Genomic DNA, 16,645 nt, shown 5'->3' with positions numbered 1-16,645 from the left:
TCTAATAAATTCCCCCTCCACAGATGTATACTTACGGAGATCTGATGCTTGTAGCCTCAAGGGATTGTTTACATCCCATGTCACAAAGCAACCTGTTATTGTAGGACAGGTGGATAAATGACAGGGACCACCACCTCCAATGTTGCTTTGCATTGTGGGAAAAGTTAATACAACTTCTATGAAAATTCTTCAGCCTGGCGGTGCATGCTGTTATTCCACAGATCAGCACTGAACCTGGCGGCATTTGTGGAAGGATTTCTACAATAAATAGCAGCCACCAGGGCATAGCACACACCTCTTTGGTGGTAGGTTATGTCTGCTTGGGCTGCATAGCAAAAAAAAACAATGTTATGGACTCACACCAGGAACTTGGTCAGGTGGGGGTACACATGAAGAGTTAAAGCATTTTGTATAGGGGGTGCTGTGGATTTGGAAACAATGGTGGGAGCTGCAAAATTTCCATTCATACTGTTGATAGGTACCTGTGCCGATGTGCTACCACAACAAATTAAGGTATAGGCTGCTGGTCAGGAAACCGTACACCATGATTCTGAAACTTGCAATCTGTTAGTGGGCTAAACAAGTACCCCTGCTTATGTGTAAGCTGACAGACTCCTTTCGATCAAAAAAGGAAGTCGTGTTTACCGATAAGTTACATCAGGGCTCAAAATTTCCACTCGCCCGCTCGCTTTTGGCGAGTGGAAATAAAGAGAGGGTGAGTGGAAATTCAGTCAGGCACGCGGTCACGGATTGCATACCTGACTTATGAAAGCAGCCGCTCCTTGCTGTCCTGACTCCGTTCCTTTTCGGCCTTTGGCAAGTAACTCTTAAGGCCTGGCTAGTAGCTCAGGACTTGACATTTTGAGCCCTGAGTTATATGATTGTGGGAAAATGTCATGGAAAATAGCCCTGAGCAAGAGAACATTATTTCTTTTGGCATATCCCTTCTTCCCCTCTGTGAATGATGCGAATGTATGTTCTGCATTCAGCTTTTTTTTTAAATCTTTTGTGCTGTTCATAGGCAGGATAGGTATCTGCACTCTATGGTATTCCATAGTGAGGTTCAAAAAGCAAAATTCAAACTGTAGTAGCCCATAACAGTTTATTAGTTGTTTTTTTCTAGAGTCTGAAAAAATACATTTAGTTGATATTGATTGCTGTATGTTTGTTCATTACCTTTTGCCTTACTGAATGTGCCTGATTGCATTTGTAGCAGTGTTTTGGATATGTTTTTGAATTTTTCTCAATTAAGAGAAAAAATTCTGCACTCTCTTACCAGTTTTAAGAATTGGTAACTGTTCTAATGTTGTCCATTTTGTAGAACACGAGATTTGATCCGTGCAGGAGTGAAAAAGCAAAATGAGAAGCCAATCTGGTTTGATGTGTATGCTGCCTTTCCACCTAAAAGGGAACCCACCTACGTGAGTCCGCCAAAACGTCGGCTGAAGCCTGTTGACAATGTGCCAGCAATTTTTTACCGAGAAGATGTCATAAAAGCGTGAGTCTTTGAACTGTCCGCTTTCTTTACAATGATCAGAGTTTATTATACTGTAGGTAAACATAGATGGTATTGTAGGGCAAGTCTAAGACGTGAAGCCCCACTCCAGCACCCCATCCCCAGACATTCTTTTTTTGGTTCTTGCATTTCTTTTTCCAGATGTCTTCAGTACAGTTGTGTTTTCTTTATGGGTCCTTTTCCAACTCTTCATCCACCGGTGGTGGATTGAGTTCTAAATGTTGCAGAGGGGGGCACCATGTAAGCACATCTTGTCATTCTCTACTTCAATGCATTCTCCCGTCAGTCTAAGTGGGTCCTTGTCATTAAACCTGAAAGAGATCCGGCGCTGGATAACAGGAGCATTGAGTCTGTGGGGGACATCGCCGGAGAAGAAGTCAGCATTTCAGCTCACTTTAACCCTTACAGGGCGGCTATTTATAAAAACCAAAATGCTGGAGATGGGCTTTAAAAGTGAACTTGTCACTCATTTTAAATGTAATAATAACTGCTTGCAATTCACTTTTACTATTGCTTTTTCTCTTTTTTCTAACATATTCTCAATTTTCTCTCCTCAGCAAATTTTATGACACTTATGGTAGCCCTGGAATGATTTATTTGTATGGAAAGGAACGCAAATCTATATGCCAGAGGTAAGATTATATATTAATTTGAATGCAGCATGTTACCCTAATGAGAACTATGGGGGAAAGACTTAACCCCATAGTTCTCCTTTTAATGTGTTTAGCCAATTTAATTGTACTATTATTATTGTAGTTTGGTCCAGCACAGGTACAATGTTCCACATGTACATTCTTGATGACTTCCTTGTGGTCCACATAATGAAATCATCATTCTGCACTCAGTATGACATCTACTCGGTCTCACCTGCATCTTTGCTCTGCATACTTGCTTAATATGATATACAGTTCTGGTAACGTGACTTTCTGAACATTCTGAAACAGATGCTGAAATGAATGAAAGATCTTAAAGGACAATGGCACTTTTTGTTTTAAAATCAATATTGTAGTGAGCAAAGCACACTTATTAAAAAAGCAGTATAAACGCTATACCTTTTTTCCACAAAACATTTTGCCAATGTCTACCTAACTAAGCCATGTTGCTCAAAATAAACAAAATGATAGCCGTTTAGAGTAGAGTACCTGCATTTGGAAAATAAAATCAAGACGCCTTGACAGGAAGGCTGAGGTGTTTTGTTAATAAATCTGTTTTCTTAAGGTAATTGGTTTAATTGTGCCTTTTTTTTCATATAGATGTAATGAGCAAATGATTGTCACTCCATAGCCTATATAGTTACACATATGTTTACTTGGAGAGCTCATAACACTGTCTGTAGCCATTGTGTTACATGCTGTCTCCTGTCTGTTTCAGATTTGTAGAGAAATATTTAGAACTTCAAAAATCTGGAGTAGTAGGTGAAAAGAAGTTGTTTGAAGAGACTGGAAAGGCTCTACTCGTAGAAGGTATCACTTTAAGAAGGCCAGGAGTATCAGCGGTAAGTGTGTTGCTTTTGATAACAAAAATTAGAACCAAACTAGATAACGCTAAGCATGTAATATTCACATTTCTCCTTTTGCAGCGAATGGGTAACACTCAATAATAGTACCAGTGAGAGACGCACTTGAAATGAATATAGAAATAATCCCTGTTTAAAGCAGGACTCCAGAGTCACCCGTTTCTGTGCCATCTTCTTCTGCCTCTGGTCCTTAAAGAGACAAACTGTTGCACTATAAATTTCCCCTCTTCCCCTCCCCACTTGTGTCTCTGAACTTTCATTGAAGGGCATTGCAACAGACACACTTTCTTTCTGCAGATGCCTACGTTCCCAGAAGACCAACTTTCTTTAACAGCACCTCCAGGCTTCATGAGGTGTCAACTGTTGTGTTATACAGGTGAAACTCGGAAAATTAGAATATTGTGCAAAAGTTCATTTATTTCACTAATGCAACTTAGCCGTCTACCTGGAGATTTTGGAGCACTTCATGCTTTCTTCCGCAGACGAGCTCTGTGGGGATGCTGACTTCATTTTCCAGCAGGACTTGGCACCTGCCCACACTGCCAAAAATTTTCTGAAATTGTGGATCTGGGTTTTCATGAGCTGTAAGCCATAATCATCACAATTATGACAAATCACGGCTTGAACTATCTTGCTTTGCATGTAATGAGTCTATCTCATATATTAGTTTCACCTTTTAAGTTGCATTAGTGAAATAAATTAACTTTTGCACGATATTCTAATTTTTCGAGTTTCACCTGTATGTGAAGCATACAACTATTACAGAGCCGGGTTCATCTGGATGAGAAAGAGAGTTAATGCAGAGCCTACCCCATCTGCACACCGAATCCAATTTAGGACTCTAGGAAGTGCAGCTAGCAGTGAACAATAACAACTATATGTACTTAATCCCATGGGGATTAGATAAAAGTTTAACCACTTGAAGTCCGCGGTGTTAAACCCTCTTCCTGTCCAGGCCATTTTTCAGTATTCAGCGCTGCAGTACTTTGACTGACATTTATTCCGTCATGCGACGCTGTACTGAAGTGAATTTTATACCCTTTTTTGGGGACAGAGTTTTTTCTTTTGGTGATATTTAATCACCACTACGGGTTTTTATTTTTTACTATATTAAGGAAAAATTACAGAAATGTTTTTAAAAAAGAAACGTTTCCCATATATTACATTATACAACATTTATTATTACCCAATTTTTTGGTAAAATAAAAAAGGTGGGGTCACGTCGGGTAAAAAGACACCAAACATGTCAAGCCTTAAAATTGCGCGCACGTGCGAAACCTCAGAAAACTACTATACCCAAAATTGGCCATAGGCGACGCTTTAAAAGCTTTTACTGCTCATCAGTTTAGTGTTATCAGTGATTGATGGCTAGAATTCAACGTTCGCAAAGATATATAACGTGTAGCACAATTGTTGTTTTCGCGCGCTGACGCATCTGATGCATATGTACGTTTATATGTGCGTAATTGTGGGGGTGGGGAACTTAAACATTTTGTTTTGTTTTTTAACTTTTTTTATATGTGACTTATTTTTTTTTAACTTTTTTATGTACATATATTTTTTTTCTTAACTTATAACTTATTGTTATTGCTATTACACAGGGGGATAACAACCCTCCTATATAATAGCAAAGGCACACTGACAGGTCCTCCTTTATGGAGGCATTAGGAGTCTCTAGGACCCCTAATGTCACCTGGGATCCCAAAGGAAGCTGATGAAGCAGAGATCTGCTTCATCAGCTTCTTCTCTCTGGCTATAGCAGCCAGAGGACTGACAGGTGAATGCGGAAGTGATGTAATACAGACCTTGGAGGGAGTTCAGCAAGGAGGAAGATGCTGATCTCCCTCCCATCTTACCTCCTAACGCCCTCCCGAGCCAGTCCCGGGCCGTGCGCGGGGGGGTGGGGGGCGGGGGGGGGGGGGGGGGGGGCGAACAAATCACACCATACAACCGATCGGCGGCTGTAGAGCCGCTGATCGGTTGTATGTGAAACAGCCGGTAACGGCTGTAAAGTATATGTGGCTTTTTTTCTCCTGTCCGTGTGCAGGAAAAAAATGCCCGCGGATGTGAGTCTGCCGTCTGTCCGTTTTTTCTCAACAGGCAGACGGCAGGAGGTTAAACATGGTTGTGAGGGTTCTTCTTTAAAAATATTTATTGTATGAGGTCCCAGGCTGTTCTATAGTCCATAAAGCTGGATACAATTTTGCAACTGTAGTCATGTTAATGCTTTTTGAAATGTTTTGATTAGGTAAGTGAGGGCCTAAATAGATCTCATAAAGCCCTGTATAGAGGTGGTCTTATCAGTTACAACCTCTGTTTTTAAATGCACTGAAATATATTTATTATATACATAGGACGAAGTACAACATTTGAGCCCAGCTTCCAACCTTTTTTCCATTCTGTTGTTTTACTTGAATGCAATATCACTTCCAGCATGCTGTAGAAAGCAGGCAAGTCTAGGCACATTCAAATCTCTAAATTTTGTCTTTCAGATCAATAACATACTTTTGAGATTTTGGGATTTTAGAGTTGCAAGACTTTCACTTTGTGAGAGACTATGTGGCATTTGTTTGAAGCAACATTTGCTTTGTATCTTTGAACATGTTCTTATGTGCTCAAAACCACAATAATCTTTTGACTACACATTTCTGATCATTCCAGTTCTAAGCCTGTGACTGTTTTATCTGTTAAAGGAGAAGTATGAGGTGAGTGAAAATCACTCAACCTCATTGTTCGAGCCGACGTGTGACAATGAAACTGTCACACGTCGGCTCAATAGATCGGGAAGTGAGCAAACACATACAGTCGCTCGCTCACTTCTCAATCATCTCCCTGCAGAGAGCCGTGACTGTCAGTCACGGCTCCCTGCGGGGATTCCCCGCTCCGATCCTCCAGCGCTGACTGGGGGAACGGACGGGGGAGGGGCAGGTACAGCTGGTACCTGCAGCCTCTAGATAGGCAGAGCCAGCGGTCATTCATGCAGCTGGGTGGATCTCGACAGCATTGTCGGGATCCGTCCCGGCTGCGACGGTCTTGGTATACCGCGAGCTGCAGCGATATACTGAGCTTTGGGTCACAGGAGGATGCTAGTATATGTCCTCCCATGACCCTTAAGAGAACTATGGGGAAAAACACCCCATAGTTCTCTTTTAAATTTAGCTAAACTGCACATTAGCCATGGGAAAAATGGGTGTTTCGCTTTTACCATTTCTGAGAAAGTTAGTTAACGATTTAATGTCTGAATGAAATGTGCACTTTGTTTATGGTCTCTAAATCTTTGGCAGGTGAAGAGGGTAAAGAACCCAAAAATAAAAATGGAAATTAAGTCTATATTCCTATTTTGCAGTGCATTGAATGTGTGTGGCAAGGTAGTAAATGTGGTGGTTTGCCGGGATAGGGGGAATCCCTGATTTAAATCTGTGCCAGGAAGTGCAGTCTTATTGCACAAGATTCATCAAATCTTTTCCTTCAACAGTATTCATAGTATTTTTAAATGATGAAATTTAGAAGAAATAAGTGTCTGGACCTTTTTATTTAAGTAATCCATTATGGGGACTTTGACATTACCAGCAAAACTTTTGGCCCTTACTAAACTTAATACAGCTGAGGGCCTAACAAAGCCATGATCTTACTTGATTGTATTAAAAAACAATGGGAAGCCCACATGTGCCTATCACTGGAGCAAATTACTCATAATTGCCTTGTAGCATAAATGGTAAAAAGAAAAATGTTTTCAAAGCTCCTTTTTATTCACTTTAAAAAAATTTCTTTTACAACTTTTTATCCTTGGCAGGTGTCAAATCCACCATCTCCTGCGCCACAAAGCCAGCCACGGTCAAGCTCAAGTGTTGCATCAATAATTGATCAATTGAAACATTCAGGTGAGACTGACAAGTCACAGCCTGCCTCATAACTCCTAATGAAGAAAGTTTATGTAGAAATTACAGAGCCTGGAGACTGTACAATTGTCATTTAACACACTAAAAAACACTTAGGAAAAAGGAAAAGCCTAACATGTGGAACAATTTGTGTTTTCTATGACTTTTTAAAAAAAAAAAATGCATCATTTCCTATAAAATTGTTGTGTTTTCAATGTAAATGTGATAGATTGTGATTTCTTTAAAAGTAAAATAATATTACTTGAGTTTTTTTTGTTTTGTTTTTTTTCAGGGGGGGGGTTCTGCACAAGATCCTTATTTTATGAAGTATTGCTAAAACTAAATGTTATTTACTTCTGTTTCCTAAAAGTAGACCTGAGAGAGAATTCACTTACCCGAGAATGAACAGGAACAAAAACGAATTTAAAACCGTTTTTTCATTTTAAATACAAAAAAGACCATCTTCCTAAGGTGCAAAAGAAAATGTACAATGGTCCATTACATTTTAATGTGGGCATAGTTATAGGTAAAATAAATGTGTGTTTACCCCATTATGTTAAGAGGGAAGACGAAATACTGGGATTTGGAAATGGTTCTGTTCATGATATGGGGTGTGTTGAAGTAGTGGAACTAAGAACTTTGAGTGCATTGGGAAAGGAAGTGGGCTAATAGGGCTGGAGATCCGGACGTCAAGAACATACATATCTTATTCACGCTAATAGAATTTTGCTGATCCATGGTGAGCAGATTGAAAGAAAGGTGTCAGCCCTGCATTTTTTTATTGTTCAAGGTTTTTGCTTCTATAGATCTCAGCTCCTATCCCACAAGGTTAACTATTTTAGACAAGGGGATAGTGGATGTAGCTGATACCACTGGTAAATGAAAGCAAAATGTTTAATGTACCTATTTCTCTATTTTCTAGCCTCCTTTTCAAGATGAGCAAGATTGGGATACATTTTATTAAAGGAGAACTATGGGGTAAGTTTTTTTTTCCCCATAGTTCTCCTAAGGGTAACGGGAGGACATATACTAACCTCCTCCCGTGACCCAAAGCTCCGTATATAGCGAGCTACAGCTCGCGGAATACTGAGACTGCCGCGGCCTGGACGAATCCCGACATTACTGTTGAGATCCACCCACCTGCGTGAGTGACAGCTGGCTCTGCCTATTCAGAGGCAGAGCCAGCTGTACCCTCCCCCGTCCGTTCCACCAGTCGGAGCTAGGGGATCGGAGAGGGGAAATCCCTGCAGGGAGCCGTGAGTGACAGACACGGCTCTCTGCAGGGAGATGATCGAGAAGTGAGCGAGCGACGGTATGTGTTCACTCACTTCCCGATCTATTGAGCCGACCTGTGACAGTTTCATTGTCGCACGTCGGCTCGAATTATAAGGTTGAGTGAAAATCACCCATCTCATAGTTCTCCTTTAACAGTAAAGAGAGCTTTAAGTGAGATCCCTACTTATTTCCTTTTACATTCTGCATCCACACTGTCTACAATGGGGGAGGGGGGGCACAGATTTAATAGGAAAGGTTTAAAAGCCCTATCGGGTTATTTTTTGCTGTTTTGAGTACCATTAGGAGGATTTCCCTTTACTTTCGGTCCCAGAGACGCAACAGGAAGTTACAGGAAATCTCCCCAAATGAGGGAAATTCCCCTCTTTGACAGTTGTCCCCGGAACTGGTGTCCCCAATGGAAAGTTTTTCCTTTTTACCTTTTAGCTCTAAAATGTTGGATTTCCCCTCACTTTCTGTTTCAGTGATAGTGGTCATCATACTAATAGATAATTTTCCCATACGGGGGCACAGACATCAATAAAAACCTGATGAAGATTCTAATCCCGTCTCTATCTAAAACGTAAAAAAAATAGGTTTCTCTTTACATACATTTTAAGGTACACCATGCCCAGTCTTTGGACATTAAAGTATTTTCAAATTTTTAACAAGCTTTTAGAAAAATAAATCCCCGATCTCTTTAGCTGCTTGTAATCTGAAAGAGGACTTCAAAGGCTCTAAAGTCAGGTTTCAGACATCTGTTTGTTTATATTAGAAGGCTGGCAGGGTGCCAAGATTCTGATGCAATAGAAAGTAATAGGAAAGGAGGTAAGATGAGTGCCTCTGGGAATTGTGGATGGATTTCTCCACAGTGCCTGTAGCTACAGAGGTGAATGAGGGTTTGTTTTAATGTGCTTTTTGTGCTGGTCCAGAATATGTAAAAATTTTAGTGTACATTGACTGAGCACAGGTTCAGTTTAACAACAAATGCATCCTTTTAATTAGAGACAGCGCTCCTCTATCAGTGATGCCACTTCAACCATTATTATTGCTTTTGATTATATAGCACTCACAGATTCCACACAAACCAAGTACATGCATTGTAACACACACTAATCACAGAAACGGTGCTCAACCAAACCTTGCAATATAAAATGGAGAGGATACATACATGAGGTAAGGTAGATTTCTCAGCAGTATTTGGATTTAGATTACAGTGGAAAATGAGGTGGTGGGAGAGAGAGACTGAATAACTATTACCTTTTTTAACATACCGCTTTTGTTAATGAGATTTTTTTTTTCCTATTTTGAACAGCAAATGAATTGTGATGTCTTTACCAGATGAATGGCATGCTGTGGAAGATATTCACAGTAGCAAGCAGATCATGCCACAACAAGATAGAAAAAAAGAAAGCCAGTGTAAATTAGGTTATGCAGGGCTTTTAAAATGAGCGCATACTCTATTTCTTAAAACATCTGGTCTGCTTGCAAGCTGATATAAATCTGTGGATCAGTTGTGTTGTTAATGGTCCAACCTATGTTGTCTCATTCACATTAGATATTTTTTTTTTCCGTGTGTGTGTAGTGTTTTTATAGCAGATTCATAATAGATGATATTTATATGATATAGACTAGGGATTATTTGCACCAGAAAGTATGACTGAATGTGTGTTTTGCATTTTTAGAAGGACCCCTTTCAGCTAATCCCAATAGAAAAATCCAAGTGAATCCGGCAAAAATTAAGCATAAAGAACTGCAATGCCATATGTAGATAGCAACAGTTCTATCCTGGGGGCGTGGGAGAAGAGTGTTTTAATTGCTGGGGGAAAGATGCCCAGGTGAGGAGAGGTGGCCAGGGAGAACAGTGGCAGAAAGGTGCAGTATCTTTGCATAGGTGTTGTTTGTAAATGTATGCACTTGCTTGCAATCAGCCGCTAAAATTTGTAGTTGTCGAAAAGACAATTGAAACAAAAACAAAACGGCAGTTCTAAAGTAAAATCCCTCAGCAGTGTTGTCACCCTGTGGGCAGGGTAGTCTTAGATGGAAAAGTAATAAATGTACTGATGTAAGAGACAGCAAAGTAAAGCAAGTTCCATTCAGCTCCACTTTGGTAATGTTAAAGTGATACTAAACTCAGGTGTTAAATCTTAAAAATGCATTCAAGTACTTTTAAAGGAGAACTATGGGGTTCTATCTTTTCTTGATTAATGCATTCCTTAGGCTAAATAAGTAAATTATGTAATTTACTCTAATTAGCCAAAATGCACAGTAAGGTTGTAAACCCTTATTTAAGGTGGTGGGCGGGGCTAAGCGCTGCAATGAGGAGACATCCCGACGTGTCTGACGGGATCCTCCCCACTGATCTTCCTCACTGTGACTGACAGTGATTCTTGAGAGAGCTGCTGCGCATGTCCATATATTCGTGGACGCGCAGCAGCTCTCTCCTTACCTGCACGCCCCCGTGTCCGCCCCGCGCTTCTTCCCCTCTCTCTCTCTCTCTCTCTCCCTGCCCTGTGTGACACTGACATAATAAAATGATCGTGGATCGCTGATGACAGAGGGGAAGGAGCTTTCTCTCTGGGGATCCCTGCAGACTGTCAAGCATTGATCTGCAGGGATCTCCAGTGACATCATTTACCATATATGGACTTTTCCATTTGTAGTAAATGCTGAAGAGAGAGAGAGAGCTCCTTCCCCTCTGTCATCAGCGATCCACGATCATTTTATTATGTCAGTGTCACACAGGGCAGGGAGAGAGAGAGAGAGAGAGGGGGGGGGGAAGGAGCCCGGCTGGCACACGGGGACGTGCAGGTAAGGAGAGAGCTGCTGCGCATGTCCATATATTCGTGGACGCGCAGCAGCTCTCAAGAATCACTGTCAGTCACAGTGAGGAAGATCAGTGGGGAGGATCCCGTCAGACACGTCGGGATGTCTCTTCATCTTCTCTTAGCTCCGCCCACCACCTTAAATAAGGGTTTACAGCCTTACTGTGCATTTTGGCTAATTAGAGTAAATTACATAATTTACTTATTTAGCCTAAGGAATGCATTAATCAAGAAAAGATAGAACCCCATAGTTCTCCTTTAACTACTAACATAAATGTGGCTGATTTGTGTATCACTCAGCTTTAGATCCTCAAATCATCTCTGAATTTGTGCTGTCACTGTCCTTCCTTCTGGAGGGTGGCTCCTGACTGTCTCTTTTAAAGGAGCTCCTAGCAGGCTTCGGCACTACTTCAAGTTTTTGGAAGGTGACAGCACTTCCAAGCAGATTTATGCTCAACATACCCAACCTATAACTGAAGTTTTCTTTAAAGGTTTTAACAAAGCTGCTCAGAACTTGATGAAAATGTACAAATTCTAAAAGTGTGTACACACTGCTATCATATGACGTCCGTGTGAACAAGGTCCAAGGATTTTACTCCATGGTGACTTCTAAGCATCATCATTACACAAAACATTTTTGAGCCTACCATCCTCAAATCTCAGCAGCATACAACATTTTCCCAACTAGTTTTGGTGACCCTTTTTTCAGTGCATTATTTTCCTGGAAAAAGAGGGGAACAGGGGTTGCTGTCCTGCTGCTGTCCTCCTTGATGTGTTGTGTATTCAGAATTGCTATTTTCCAAATCATTGTTGTAAATAGTATTTTTCTGTGGTCAGGTGGAAAAAGTGCAACAGAATTTTCCATCTAAACTGTGTGGATGAAGGAATCTCCCACTGGGCCAAGCTTAGCAAATCTGCAGATAATCTATAGGTGTATAGATCTTTGTCTTGAACGTCTCTCCTGCAGCGGTCCTAAAGCTGGCCATACACCTATAGATTATCTGCAGATTTTCTATGGCCAGATGGGAAAAGTGCAACAGATTCCTCCAACTATGCTAAACTGTGTGGATGGAGGAATCTCCCACTGGGCCAAGCTTCAGTATCTTGCTAGTCGGCCTCGCTGGCTCTCAAAATACCTGAACAATGCCTGCATTCAATGAGATTGTTCAGGTATTTTGACAGCTAGTGGGGCCGACTAGCAACATACTGAAGCTTGGCCCAGTGGGAGATTCCTCCATCCACACACTTTAGTATAGGTGGAGGAATCTGTTGCACTTTTTCTATCTGACCATAGAAAATCTATAGGTATATGGCCAGCTTTAGGATCCTGGTGTCATCACGTTTTATACACTGTGCATAGGCTGTGTATAGACCTGAGGACTCCAAGGAGTATTCCATCTGTGCAGCCGAGGAGGAGAAACGTTTCAGTGATCACAGTAGCAGGGAGCCAGCTCGGGGTGGTCTGGTGAGTATAACGTTTTGTTTTTTTAAACACCCAGACAAAAAGGAGCACTTAACTCTTGCAGTGCCGGGGGTAACCCCACTGCAAGGTTTAATACAATTTTTTCCTGTAGTTCTTTAATGTATTGCATAGTACAGTATTGTACTGTTAGCCTATAAAGGGGATCACTTCAAACCTTATGCATTCATCAATGGCTAATTTCTTAAAGATGCAATTTTTCGAGATGCCTTGGATCCCTTCATCAGCCATTTTACAATTATACAAAATGGGATAGAGCCTAACAAAGGGATCTAAGGCATCCTGAAAATGTGTATCTTTAATAACTCAAGTTAGAACTGAATGGGATCACGTAATCTCAAAACCTTTTGCAGTGTATTGTATACCAATCTCAGAGCAGAAGTTGCTGCGACTGTGTATGGTACCAGCATTTATCCGCGGTCAAAGGTGCTTTGATTACCCATCTTCTTCACGAGTGTAATTAAATTACAGCTATGCTATTTGCTTTGGCTTGTTGGATGAACAGGTAGATGTGCCTAATAAGTGGACATCAAGTACCTTATATATCAGTGTGTTCTTACTAAGGCTGGCCATACACCTAATACATTTTTTTTCCTTCAACCCGCGGGCTGAACAAAAACAATTGACGTGATTCCTCCATCAACAAAAACAGCTTGTCGATCGAGGAATAGGCACCGGCACCTGTCGGAATACCCAATCAGAGCGGGCAACTCATTGGCTGCCGGTTCTAATCGTACAAAGATTTTTCAGCCGGCTCCTTCGATCAGCTGATCGACAAATGCCGGCTGAAAGGGAGCCGACAGTCCCACACACTGTGCAAATTTCGGCCGGTACATTAAAAACCGACCACAATTTGCCCAGTGTATAGGCACCTTAAGAAATAGATCTGTTTCCCCACAGCCACCAAACTGATTTAAGCATTTAGAGCAAGTGCTCATTGTTGACTAAGGAGAAGTAACTTAAGTATAGCAAAAGCACTTATACCGCATGTATTGTCTGCATTGTCGCCTTATTCTCTGGAATGCAAAATGATGTTTCTCCACTAGATGGCACTGCCATAATGTGTACTGTAAATGGCATGCCAGTAAGAGCAAAACTTAAACATTTACAAATACATTCCTTTGAAAATTATGTTAATGTATTTTATTTTCTTGTACGGTAAAATTATGCAAAACACTAAGTCCTACATATCTGGTAAAAGGCGTGTTATGGGGGGATTCTTCCCCTCCCCCCCTTCACCAGACAATGGGACTGCGAATTAGGTCGCTCATTCGCCCCTGATCAAATAGTTTGAATTCTACACTTATACACTCTACACAGTGCATAAGGCATCCATTTCAAATAAAACACAAGAATCAAGTTATAAGTGCTTGGCAAGATGGTATATGACTTCGGTTCATCTTAAGTTGATGTTCCCTAATACCGCCCTAATATTGTTGGAGGTGTGGGCAAAACAAAGGAACATTACTGCATATCTTTTGGGAATGTCCACTGATACGAACAGTATGGAACTCAGTGAAAAAAATACGTTAGAAAATGACGGGGATTGATTTAAGTGATAGTCCTGACGCCTATCTGTTACACTTAATGGTTTATCATTGAAAAAATAGAAACATTCTCTTCTTATTCATCTTTTTAATGCCGCAAGGGCACGCATACCAGTGCTTTGGAAGAGTATTAGTCCTCCTTCAGTTGCACAATGGCTGTCAAGGATACATGATATAAAGTCAATGGAAGATCTGACCTCATTGTTACATGGTAGGGAGGAGTGCTTTTGACAGACGTGGCTACAGTGGTTTGATTTTCAATCCTCTCCAGTATATGTAACATACATGCGATAGGGAAATGAGTAGAGGTCGTTATGTGATAGGGAAAGATTAGGAGGGGGTTTTTTGTATGTAAGGGTATTGTTTGTGTATTTTGTTATTTTATAATTATATTAGCTATTAAGCAATGTATCAAACAAATGGGTGTTGTTTATTGTTCTTTGTGTATATGATGAAAAGTGTAAAATAAAGAATACAAAAAAAAGGCATGTTAAGAAAGATGCATTAATTTAGTGCCTAGCACCTGAAAGCCAGAAAGGTTTTGTCTGTGAGTATTATACACGATTTTGTTGTTGTTTTCTCAACAAGGCTGTGAATATACAGAATAATGCATGTATATATGCGCAAATTAATAGATTGCCAACGCACTTTAACGTGCCGAAAATCAGACATGCACCAATTTTCCCAAAGCACTACCATGTATTGTGGCGTGCTACAATGCAGGTGCAATGCCTATTGCACGGCACAGCAACACATGTAACATGTAATGCCAAACAATAGTGTAAATGGCCCCTGAATAATTCCGATTTTTGGATATTCTGGTAGGCTGAATGTCTCACCAGCCTTTTCTGCACTTTTTTAGTTCTGACTACATGTGAACATTAAGGCCTCATTCACACGATACGGCCGTATCGGGCAGATCCAGGGAAGGACAGGTGCTGCATGTGATAAGTACGCAGCCCCTGTCCTTCTCTATGGGAGTACGTGGCCATGCACCGCCCTACGCTCACCCCAAGTGCAGGTCTGTGCTGGTGCTGTTGTCCGTACTCGTACGCTGACAGGATGGATCCTGCCAGCGTCTCAGCCTGGACACACACACCCGTAACGGTGTTTCTTTTGTCATGAAAATGTTAGAATTCGAAAATTAAAGCAAATTTAATGGTCACGTTTAGAGGTACAGTATGGTCTGAGAAAGGTGTCACAGAAGTAGTGGACACCTGCAGGGTTATTCACAAAAGGGTGAAGAGTTTGGAGAAGACAAGAGAAGTGAACAATCTAGGACAACATAGCTGAACTGGAAAGTGAGCTGAATTGGAGAATTTTTCCAAATTTTGCACTCTCTCTTGCTTTGTGACAACTGCAAGTATCACATGCAATAATCAAGTAGTTGGCTAGTAGGCTAAAAAACAATAATACACATTTTTCTGCAATGGCTATTAAGTTTAATACTTTAAACTATTTTTTTCTGACACTGGATGAATTGAAGATCTTCCTTACTCAAATTCTAACTGAAACAGAGAACACTGAATTTGATATAGTTAGATAGATATTACACTAACAAGCGCCATTTTCATAGTCTCCACATTCCAGTTGACCATACTAACCAATGCACCCTGTAATGTAACCTACATGGTCGGACACACTCCCTCTCTTCTTCCACACTAAAAGGCCGCATAAGGATGCTTGTCACAATATATGTGGTTGCTACTTTTCTATGCCAGCACAGAGTACTGGAATAGGAGGACGGGAAGTACATTTAAGATAAAGATCTAAGATAAATGGTATTTTAAAATAAGTTAAAAAGAGGGCAGGAAGTGCATTTAAGATGAAGATCTGAGATAAATAGTATTTTAAAATACCGGTAAGTGAAAATCTCATACATACAGTCAAAAAAGTTGGAACACTCTAAAATCTACATAAAAACATAATGCAATGGTTTGTAACTATTACAAACCCATATTTTATTCACAATAGAACATAGAAAACATATCAATTGTTTAAACGGAGAACATTTACCATTTTAAGAAAAAAATAAGGTACATTTGAAATTGATGGCAGCAACATATCTCAAAAAAGTTGGGACAGGGCAAGGTTTACCACGGTGTAGCATCCCCTCTTCTTTTAGCAACACTCTGTAAACGTCTGGGAACTGAGGAGACCAGTTGCTGGAGTTTTGGGAGAGGAATGTTGGCCCATTGTTGCCTGATCTAGGATTCTAACTGCTGGGTTTATGAGATTTGCAGATCATTGCATTCTGTTTTTATGTAGATTTTACAAGGCGTCCCAACTTTTTTGGAATTGGGGTTGTATTACAATATTTATTTATATAAATATAAGCAGGCTAATGGAGCAGGACTTTGCTTTGTATATGTACTCAGTACTTGGTTTGGGCCCCTTTTGCAGCACTTACTGCAATTACTTTTGCACGATATTCTAATTATTCGAGTTTCACCTGTATATTAGGGCTGGTAATGATTCAAATTTTTGTGTTTGATTAATCAAAATTTTTTTAATTTCGATTAATTATAAGCCATTATTATACAGCCAAGGGAACTGTATAACTGGAAGACAAAATGAAAGAGAAGGGCGCCCACCCTAGTGCAGATGGTTC

The 16,645-nt window shown here is 40.5% G+C and overlaps 1 protein-coding gene across 1 annotated transcript in view; it reads left to right on the top strand.

Moving 5' to 3' along the window:
* The window catches only part of MRPS23 (mitochondrial ribosomal protein S23), a 17,215-nt gene extending 2,033 nt beyond the window's left edge, over positions 1-15,182 (top strand). The window contains exons 2-6 of the mRNA XM_018565810.1: positions 1,322-1,498; positions 2,074-2,148; positions 2,888-3,011; positions 12,368-12,472; positions 15,096-15,182. Of these exons, the coding sequence (XP_018421312.1) occupies positions 1,322-1,498; positions 2,074-2,148; positions 2,888-3,011; positions 12,368-12,472; positions 15,096-15,182 (568 nt within the window). The remainder of the gene's footprint in view (positions 1-1,321; positions 1,499-2,073; positions 2,149-2,887; positions 3,012-12,367; positions 12,473-15,095) is intronic.
* The last annotated feature ends 1,463 nt before the right edge of the window (positions 15,183-16,645 follow it).

This window comes from Nanorana parkeri, unplaced genomic scaffold, assembly GCF_000935625.1.
Source record: "Nanorana parkeri isolate BGI_ZX_2015 unplaced genomic scaffold, ASM93562v1 scaffold890, whole genome shotgun sequence".
NCBI classification, from domain to species: domain Eukaryota; kingdom Metazoa; phylum Chordata; class Amphibia; order Anura; family Dicroglossidae; genus Nanorana; species Nanorana parkeri.
This window is presented reverse-complemented; position numbering and strand designations above follow the sequence as displayed.